Source organism: Pelmatolapia mariae, unplaced genomic scaffold, assembly GCF_036321145.2.
Source record: "Pelmatolapia mariae isolate MD_Pm_ZW unplaced genomic scaffold, Pm_UMD_F_2 NODE_ptg000806l+_length_27323_cov_1, whole genome shotgun sequence".
NCBI classification, from domain to species: Eukaryota; Metazoa; Chordata; class Actinopteri; order Cichliformes; family Cichlidae; genus Pelmatolapia; species Pelmatolapia mariae.
In genome coordinates this window covers 17,043-27,323 of record NW_027052483.1, presented here as the reverse complement: position 1 = coordinate 27,323, position 10,281 = coordinate 17,043, and the positions used below count along the sequence as shown (strand labels likewise).

Here is a 10,281-nt window from a genome sequence, read left to right as displayed (position 1 = left end):
AACACATAGTGAGTGAGAAGGTGAAAAGGAAAAACTCGATGCATCATGGGAATCCCCGGCAGCCTACATCTATTGCAGCATAACTAAGGGAGGATTCAGGGTCACCTGGTCCAGCCCTAACTATATGCTTTAGCAAAAAGGAAAGTTTTAAGCCTAATCTTGAAAGTAGAGATAGTGTCTGTCTCCCGAATCCAAACTGGAAGCTGGTTCCACAGAAGAGGGGCCTGAAAACTGAAGGCTCTCCCTCCCATTCTACTTTTAAATACCCTAGGGACAACAAGTAGGCCTGCAGAGCGAGAGCGAAGTGCTCTAATTGGGTGATATGGTACTACAAGGTCATTAAGATAAGATGGGGCCTGATTATTTAAGACCTTGTAAGTGAGGAGCAGGATTTTGAATTCAATTCTGGATTTAACAGGAAGCCAATGAAGGGAAGCCAAAACAGGAGAAATATGCTCTCTCTTCCTAGTCCCTGTCAGTACTCTTGCTGCAGCATTTTGGATTAGCTGAAGACTTTTCAGCGAGTTTTTAGGACATCCTGATAATAAAGAATTACAGTAGTCCAGCCTGGAAGTAATGAAGGCATGAACTAGTTTTTCAGCGTCACTCTGAGACAGGATATTTCTAATTTTAGAGATGTTGCGCAAATGGAAGAAAGCAGTCTTACATATTTGTTTAATATGTGCCTTGAAGGACATGTCCTGGTCAAAAATGACTCCAAGGTTCCTCACAGCATTACTGGAGGCCAAGGTAATGCCATCCAGAGTAAGAATCTGGTTAGATACCATATTTCTAAGATTTTCAGGGCCGAGTACAATAACCTCAGTTTTATCTGAATTAAGAAGCAGAAAGTTAGCGGCCATCCAGGTCTTTATGTCTTTAAGACATTCCTGCAGTTTAACTAATTGGTGTGTGTTACCTGGCTTCATGGATAGATAGAGCTGCGTATCATCTGCATAGCAGTGAAAATTTATGCTATGTCTTCTAATGATGCTGCCTAGGGGAAGCATGTATAATGTAAATAGAATTGGTCCTAGCACTGAACCCTGAGGAACACCATAATAGACCTTAGTGTGTGAAGAGGACTCTTCATTTACTTGAACAAATTGGAGTCTATTAGATAGATATGATACAAACCACTGCAGCGCAGTACCTGTAATACCTACAGCATGTTCTAATCGCTCTAATAGGATATTATGATCAACAGTATCGAACGCTGCACTAAGGTCTAGCAGGACAAGCACAGAGATGAGTCCACTGTCAGAGGCCATAAGAAGATCATTTGTAACCTTCACTAAAGCTGTTTCTGTGCTGTGATGAGCTCTGAAACCTGACTGAAACTCTTCAAATAAGCCATTCCTCTGCAGATGATCTGTTAGCTGTTTGACAACTACTCTTTCAAGGATTTTTGATATGAAAGGAAGGTTGGAGATTGGCCTATAATTAGCTAAGACAGCTGGGTCTAGAGATTGCTTTTTAAGTAAGGGTTTAACTACAGCCACCTTGAAGGCCTGTGGTACATAGCCAATTATTAGAGATAGGAAAATGGAAAATTTGAAATAGTCAGATAATTCAGATAATGAGAATAAGAAAACATAAATGATTAAAATATTGATAGAAAGTAGTGGAAAAGAAAGAAAAAGTAAATGCAGAAAGGACTTAAGGTTTTAAAACTAAAAGTAACTCATAAATATATTAAATATAAATGAAAAGCAAAGTTTCTTATCATTTTCAGAGAAACCGTGTATTACGCTGGTGCCAAACTTTGTCTTTTTCAGTTCAGTACAGTTTTAACCTTTATGTGTGAAACCTTATTAATGTACTTTGTTCATTTTTGCCCATCTTCCAAACACATGATTATTGCATGATCCCACAGTAGGTTTCCAGAATTAGCTATTCCTGGGTGAAATTAAATTGTTACCACCTACAATATTTTAAATATACTTTTTAAATGCACTTTATTCATAATGACTTGGAGACATTGTTTTAGACAAAAAATGCATCTACATTTTCACTAATGAACATGAAAATTACTTTTATGAACTTTAAACCTCCTGATCACAGAACCTGTTATAGTACCATATGTCACGATCCACGGAAGTAGACTGTGTTGGAGTGAGATGGAGGGCCCAAATGCACACCCGAAAGGAGACAGAACTGACTTTAAACAAAAGGCGAGCCGTTTATTAGGCTGGAAAAACATGAATACAAAAACAAAGCAAGGCGTACAGGGGGTGAGAACTAAAACTAAAACCAAAACTGGGAAAACATAAACTGTGATGACTATAACAAAAGTGACGTGAACATGATTCTGAACAGGTACATGCGAGGAACTATGAAGAGGAAACACGAAACATGAACATGACCTGAACAGAATCATTAAAGACTTTAAACCTGAAGTTACTTAGATGGAGGAAAACAGACGACCTGAATGAAAACACAGAGACTAAATACACACAGCAGGTGATCAGGGGAAGTGGACACACGGGGGGAAACAGCTGACTGGAATAAACATAACGACGCCGACTCCCGACTCTTCAAAATAAAACAGGAAACATTGAGAAATGTAGACATGACAACAAAAGCTTGACAATATGGAACAGACAGACCTAAAACACATGGGGAGACATGGAACACAAGGAGAGACACATGAGAACAGATAAGGGAGATGAGATCACGGGCATAACTAAAAGTAAAACATAGAGGACAAGAAAAAGACTTATAAATCAGGAGAAATTGATGAAACAAAAACTAGAATAAAAGTCAACTAAATCCTAACTATTAGTACCTACAGCACAAGAACTTAACATATTTCCAATATAATATAAGAAAATCATAAATACAAAATAAAGTCAAAATGCTGGCTCACAGACCCTGACCCTGACAACCATAGTGTAAATGTGGATGTGTGGGCGTGCATACTTAAGTGGAAACTTCCTCATATCCTATAAACATGAGTTCATTTATTATTTTTTTAATTATCTTTTTGACATATAACTCTCTTTGAGCTTAATGTTCTGGCTCATTAAAATAAATAAATAAAGACTTAAAATTGCTTGACCACTTCAACTGCAGAGGTGGTGTTGTGAGGCAAGATGTGGTTTGGCTGCTGAATGAACTTTTGCTGTAAAACGACATCCGTTTTAAAGATTACTCATCACATATGAATGAATAGTATTAATAAGTTTTTTCCACTGCAAAATTCACGAAAAAAACTAAAACCTCAAACAGGCAAGTCTGCTCATGTCCCGAAACGGACACACAGATACACACACAGATACACATCCCACTGTGCTCATATGATCAGAATTAACTCCAGTGGGAGGAGGCGTCTTCATCCTCTTCTGTGAAATAGAGCTGTACAGTCCTCTCGGCACTCGCCTGTAGCTTCTCCCGGACAGTGCTGTCTTTCGGGGATTTGCTTCACAGTTTCGTCATTTGCTCAAATAGCTGTGTGTGAACTTTCACTTAGAAAGCCAAAGGACTACTTTTGGATCTTATTTTTTACGTCATCATCGGTCACATTCCATTACTGACTGTCAACTCTGAGAAAGGTAAAAACTTTATTTATTGGCTACTGCGTGTCAGTCTGTGTTTCTGTGCGATGGCGAGACTAAGAATGGTTCCACTGTCCCAACCTGTGTTGTTATTTTGCGGTCAAAGTATTTTTTGAGTCTCCGGCTCCCTTTAAATTCATCCAAGTCATGCGTCTTGAGGCTCGTGCGCAATTGACCTCACTCACTACGCCAGCTCGCGCGCGGCCCCAGCTACTGTAGCTCGAACTGGAAAAAGTGGGCTGCCGGGAAATGGGCTGGCACACGTGTGTATGGGGGTGGTCGTGGTGCCTGAGCCGAAAACAGGACTGTCAGAGTCCAACTGCAGTTTACTTTAGCAACCTGAAGCGTCTGATTATGCTCATCGACACATTACATTACTATAGAAAATCTATCTATCTATCTATCTATCTATCTATCTATCTATCTATCTATCTATCTATCTATCTATCTATCTATCTATCTATCTATCTATCACATACATTGTTATTGCATGTGACACTTTGACAGTTATTCCTTTTATGCCCCTTGTTTCCTTGGTTCAGAACACACTAAACAAAAGAAACATAAAATATTCAGAATGTGAACTTTTGCAGTGCGAGTTTGGGGTTAAAGGACAGTCCCAGGTGACATTACAGCAGCTGCTTAATAATTTAACCCAAGTGACTCAACACAGTGAATCTATGTCAAGTCATGGTTAGTTTGCCTTAATGTTCAACGGCGAAGTTGAACATTCTTACATTTTATTCATGAGGATAGTTTTCAAAAGCCTGAGCTCCATCATCTTCTTTTATTTAACATTCCTCTACCATCTAATGCTGCGCAGCCTTCTCCTCCAAACTCCCCTCCCCTCTTTATTGTACATCCAAATATTGTGAATATTTAAACAATGAAAGCTGAGACTGCAGTATTAGTGGACCTTGGTGTCTGTGTGTACTCATGTTTTTGTTGTTAAAGTTGTATCCTAACATCCAGGGAACTTCCTCTATGTCCGATGAGTCACTGATTTCTTGCTATTTGGGGGTTAACCCCCCCCCTCCCCGACACAGGCCTCTCAGTCACTCATAAACAATCAAGGGTAGAGAGCTGGGGAGAATACCAACTGGAAATCACCCACAGTTGTTTAGATTTTTAAATAAAACACATTAGGGTTGCTGTCGGAGAGAAATTAAGCCCAAGCTGAAACCTTTAATTTCTTTCTCTTCCAGCTGTCTGCAGTGCTTGTCTTCTGGAGTCATGTTTTCCAAGGCCACTGCCAACTTCGTCCGTGAGATTGACCCCGAAGGACTTCTCATCCACGTCTCTCGAGTAAATGACTCTCACAAACTGGTTCCCATGGCGCTTGTGATCAAACGCAAGCGCTGGTTTTGGCAGAGACCCAGGTACCAACCAACAGATTTCACTCTCGGCGACTTGTTGCTGGGTGACAAGGAGCTCATGCCAGGTAGGTGTGCAGATTCAAACTTAAGTTGTTACAGTAAATTGTAGTGCATGTGAGTTCCCAGACACATTTCAACAAAGCTGATATCGGGGTAACATCTTGTGTTTTTTCAGGAGTGTCAGAGTCAGAATTCTTGACCTACAAGGGGACATACGGAGCTAAACTTGCTAGTGAGCTGGGCCCCGAAGCCGGCTCTGCCAGTATCAGACTGGAGGGGCGTGGCACTACCAAGCTCCAGTCATGTTTTGGCCAGCTGAAGAAAGAAGAGGTGAATGTGAAAAAGCTATTACTTGACTCTCACAACAGGTATGATGTAATATTTTAAAAACTTTTTATTTTATTTTTAAAAACTGCTTTCACATATACAGGTTGTCATCGAAGAGTAAGGAGATGAGGTCTTCACTGGTGATGTAATGAACTCCTTATAAATGTGGACTTCAGGCATCACATGCTAAACACCTCAGACCACAGCGGCGTGGTGTCATTTTCCATTTGTCAATCAGTCTGTCTTAAACCATTAACACCAGCTTCTCTTCACATCAGATCGGTGGACATGCAGCACGTGCTGGTGAGGCAGATAGAGAAGCGGGCTGAGGTGGTGGGGCTAGTGAAGGAGAGGATCCTCACCACCAGCCCCTGCTCCATCACCCAGACAAAAGTGGAAGAGTGCACCTTTCAAGGGGTGCTCGGGCTGGTTGGCATGCTGGGGAGCTCGGTTAAGGTAGGCCTCTTAGACGTTTTTTTTAATCATGATGCCAATAGTTTTCAAAAGTTTTATCAGGTATATTATTATCAGCATATATCTTATTTTGTAGTTTGATCACCATAAATTTGTGAAATTCTGGTTATGCCGCCCAAAAATATAAGAAAAAAAGAAATCAGTCAGCCTTCCTCTAATCCAATCCTATATGTGTGTGTATATGTGTGCTCCCAGGTGTGTGTGAAGGACAGCAACAGCATTGAGATAGACAGCGATGTTTCCGTGGAGATCCCCTCTGGTACAGTCATCGCGTACAGCATCCTGGAACTGGAGGTTAAAAAAGACGGACAATACTGTGAGTGTGTGTGAGTGAGAGTGTGTGTGGTAAACCACATGTGTGGTTATGAATGTGAGAATGACAATATCACTTTAACATTCTGGTGTGACCTCACTGACCACACATACAACCAAATCACTGAAAAACTGCTGCTGTGTGTGGCAAAAGTTTTAAATGGATATCATAGCTTTTCTACGCTCTCTGCTTTGATTAAACACACATAGGTGTTTGCTTCAATGGCCTGAAGTAACCCTGCTGATATTTGTGTGATTATACTGTGGATCACAGTAGAACTAGGCTTAAAGTGAATGTCAGCAGTCAGAGTGAAGCAACTATTTTTAGTACTTAATAGTCCAGTTTTGGTGACATTGTAGATGACAATGAATGAAAAATGCTTGTTTTGCATTATACCACAAACTGGTTGAAGGAAAGTGACAGGTAGCGGTCTATGTATAAGATTTCCTTGAATCAAATGGAATATATTAAAGCTAATACAAACTTTGTATTATCAGCAGTTCCTTCTGAGAGTGGATATTTCTCCTGTATGCATTGGATTTGTTGAAGGTGCAAAACCTAAAATATGAGGAGAACATATGGGAAAGCCATAGACTGTATATAAAAGATGGGCATGAGTTGAATTTTGGATTCTGTACTTTGGAGCTACAAAGTTGCTATTTTATTCATTTAAAAATTTTTTTTTACCTGTTTGCTTAGGTTTTGTTTTGGGAGGTTTTTTTGGAGCAGGAAGTGACTATATTTGGAAGATAGAGTGAAGCACTAATGCTAGCAAGCTTGGTTAGCAAGCTCCATTAACAGACTGTGCAGGTGCATTGCACAGACATGGACAACTTGGTAACTTGCTAATCAATGCTAAGTTGTAGTTCAGGGTTGTAAAACATAGGGCCTGGGGGGTAAAATTGTATTTTAATTGCATTTTCATAGGTTTTACAGCTTTTCCTACTGGTAAAGACCTCCTCCATGGCCATCCATGCTACACCAAATTAATGAAGTTATAGATTTCTGTAATTTTATATATTTACTTCTCACATTTAAGCCCAAAGAGTTGTGTGACTGATTTCTTGTTGTTGACCTAACACTAAGCTATCTCAGGGATTAAATGTTCAGTTAAACTTCTGTACACTGGTGAAAAGGGCAGTTTCCTTGATCCAGGCCACATAAGATCAAAATGGGCTGGATGTGGCTCGTGATGTAAAATAAGTTTGACATCCCTGCAGTACACTAAAAAAACTGGAATCTCCCTCAGCAGAAACGTAACAGAAGCTGCTCTGACAAACTATACCACACAACAAGACATATTATTTGTCTGGTTGTTGTCAAGACGTCTAATTCGATTAATAGGACTAGCAGAGATGAAGCCTCCACTTGTCAGTATCCACATGTCAGTCAAAGCAGCCAAACCCCTAACTTTAAAGGTTTACCAGTATCCTAGTGGATGAATGATTAAAGAAAAAAAGATATGGGTACACTTGTTATTAAGGGGGAAAACTATCCGGAGAGAAAAAAAAGATCTTCATATCATGCTTTTTAATAGTGTAAAATTAAGCATTTCAACATGGCAGTCTATAGGGATTGACTCATGTTTGGAACTAGCCCCAAGTGCAACTTCAGAAACTGCGACTCCATGTTGGCTTCATTTTTTTAGTTTCCTCTTGGGGCTAGCTTATATTGCCTGGAATGCCCAGGTGAGCTTCCGACAACTATCCTACAGCAGCCTCCAAGATGGCAGCGGTAGTATTTACAACAATGAAGCAATGATGCAGGTTGTATTCAATCAACAGTCTTATCAGTCTTTTTGTCCTCTGGCCATTTCCCCTGCCACGGATGAAATGCTCGCTTACAGGTACTGTACTGCTGTTAGAGACAGGAGAGGTTAATGAGGGTGTACATGCTCATCAGGTGTTGTTGTAATTATAGTAACACATGTAGCTGCCATCTACTTATGAAGAGGGTAATCTTTTATTTTATCTCAGTTTACCATCTCCTGTCCAGCCATTTTGCTGCTGCTATGTGTGTGTGTGTGTGTGTATCAGATAGGACACACTATATTACACCCATACATGGCAGCCGCACCATAAAGAGCAATTATTCTTCTCGACTTAGATGCTTTGAAAGGGAAAATAAAATGTTGGGAATAGAGGAAGTGTTAGTGATAGGCAAACATGGCTACATGATACAATAGCAACAGTAAGTTCTTCTGTTTACACACTCAATAATCAGATAACACTCGTGTGTGATATGTGTTTGCCCATGTGTTTATGATGTTTTCTGTATTTTTCAGACATATGTCTACAACCTGGTGCAATTGGAGGCTTTGAGTCAGACTCCATCTCGAGGTCCTGGCCTTCTGATGATTGCTTCGACACAGTGGATGGAAAGTGCAACGAGCAGAAGGTTCCACAGAAAGCACCCCTTATTGCACTTCATAATGGTTTGTCCCTTCATTCATACATTCACACAATTACTTGTTGATGGAAAAAAATATAACAAATGAAACACAGTAGACTTATGGCAAACTGAGGAAGGTTCCTTTTTGTCCCAAATACAACTGTTATTTTATCTGTCTCACTGAAACGTTGCCTATGTCGTTGCATTTTGTGGTTTATTCTCAAACATTATAGCTGAGCTGACTTTCCTCAGTAGTAAACACTGGCACTAAAACTAGCTGTTATACCTAAAAAAAATATGATTATGACAATATGAAAGAACAGCAGTCACATGGTTATAATAATCAATAATAAACAAATAGTATCTTCTGGTTTGTTGCAGAATCACAGGAAAAAGTCCTTTCTCCTCTGGCAAAGCTCCCCCACCCAACCCGATGGGCTTTATTCAAGAAGCTCCAAGAAACTCTGAATGACAGAGCTGCTCTGTCATATCTGCAGCTTGTGGTGAGTGAAACTGATATTGCCCTGTAGACCAGATGTTCGTGGTGACCACTAGCCAGTCGGCTAAAATAATCTGTGTCGCGGTTGTGTAAATAAATGTGTAACCACAGCATCCCAAAATGTTTATTTTTCCTTCTAATCTGAAGCCCTTTTTCTGTGTCAGCTTGAAGATTTGTGTAGCAATGAAATACACAATGGGACCCCAAAAGAAGAGCAACCCAGTGCAGAGAGTCCCACTGAAAGCACCCTAAATGCAGCACACCTGTTGGTCAGTGCCATGGAAGGTAAGAGGAAGATACAGACAAAAAAAGATCAGCATTACAAAGCAGTGCTGCAGAATTCTTTTGTTTTTTTAGTGGGTTTAACATCATCATGTGTTCTGTTTAATGTTTTTAGAGTTGCCCAAAGAAACTCTGGAACTTCTGGGCAAGAGCGCTCCTGATTTTCTGCAGGCCTTCAACATGCTGGTTAGCTAACCTGTTTCAGTTTAGTACACATTGTTGGTAATGATTGGTACCATGATTAGTACATTGATGGTTGAGTTATTTCAATAATTCAATATGTACGTAGAACACACTCACACACAAAAGAAAACTATGTATTAAAAATAAATTTTACATCTCTAAACATGACAAGCACCTGTTTAGCTTAGTATAAACGGGGAACTAGCTAGCCTATCTCTGTTCCAGAGGTGTCAAAATACACACCTATCTGACCTTCTAAAGTTCACTTAATAATGTTATTTCTACTTTATGTATTTTTAACCCTAAAAAATTCCTTGTGGCCTTCTGGAGGCTGCTTTAACCAGGCTAGCTATGCTAAGCTAACTACAACCAATTATGGGGTTTTAGCTCTATATCTAATGTTATGACATGAATTTATAGTATTTATTAAGCCATTTCATCTTTCTTTATTTTAGTTCTTTGAGGAAAGTAGAATTCGAATCTGTAAACCAGCATTTTGCAACAAAGAGCTTGTCCACTGATCCACCTACCTATCTCCCCAGGTGTGCAAGCTAAAGAGCAGCAATGTTCTCAACATTCAGTCTCTTCCTGCCCTGCTGCAGGATAACCAGGCCTTTCAGCTGGCAGAGCAGCTACTTTCCTCCGCCAGTGTGACGCTAAGGAGAGACGCTGACCGCCTGTGGATGGAAACCAGAGATAATGCAGGAGTCCTCCCAGTGGTCCTCTTCCTCAGCATCCATGGATTGTGTTTGCTCTGCAATGCACTTTAATAGTTGTAGTGCCTGAGTGTGCACTCCCTCTCCTTTCTTATTGATTGTATTTGCACCATTTCTTTTTTTATTCTAAAATCTTATTACATGTAAGCTTGCTATAGTTTGT

At 40.0% G+C, this 10,281-nt stretch overlaps 1 protein-coding gene across 1 annotated transcript; it reads left to right on the top strand.

Moving 5' to 3' along the window:
- The first annotated feature begins 3,396 nt into the window (after positions 1 to 3,396).
- On the top strand, positions 3,397 to 10,281 carry LOC135932393 (gasdermin-E-like). The gene is made up of 10 exons (XM_065469867.1): positions 3,397 to 3,554; positions 4,763 to 4,998; positions 5,109 to 5,301; positions 5,539 to 5,716; positions 5,930 to 6,050; positions 8,332 to 8,481; positions 8,820 to 8,941; positions 9,102 to 9,222; positions 9,335 to 9,405; positions 9,945 to 10,281. Exons 2-10 carry the CDS (start codon positions 4,791 to 4,793, stop codon positions 10,170 to 10,172), a joined length of 1,392 nt encoding a protein of 463 aa, XP_065325939.1. The 5' UTR covers positions 3,397 to 3,554; positions 4,763 to 4,790; the 3' UTR covers positions 10,173 to 10,281.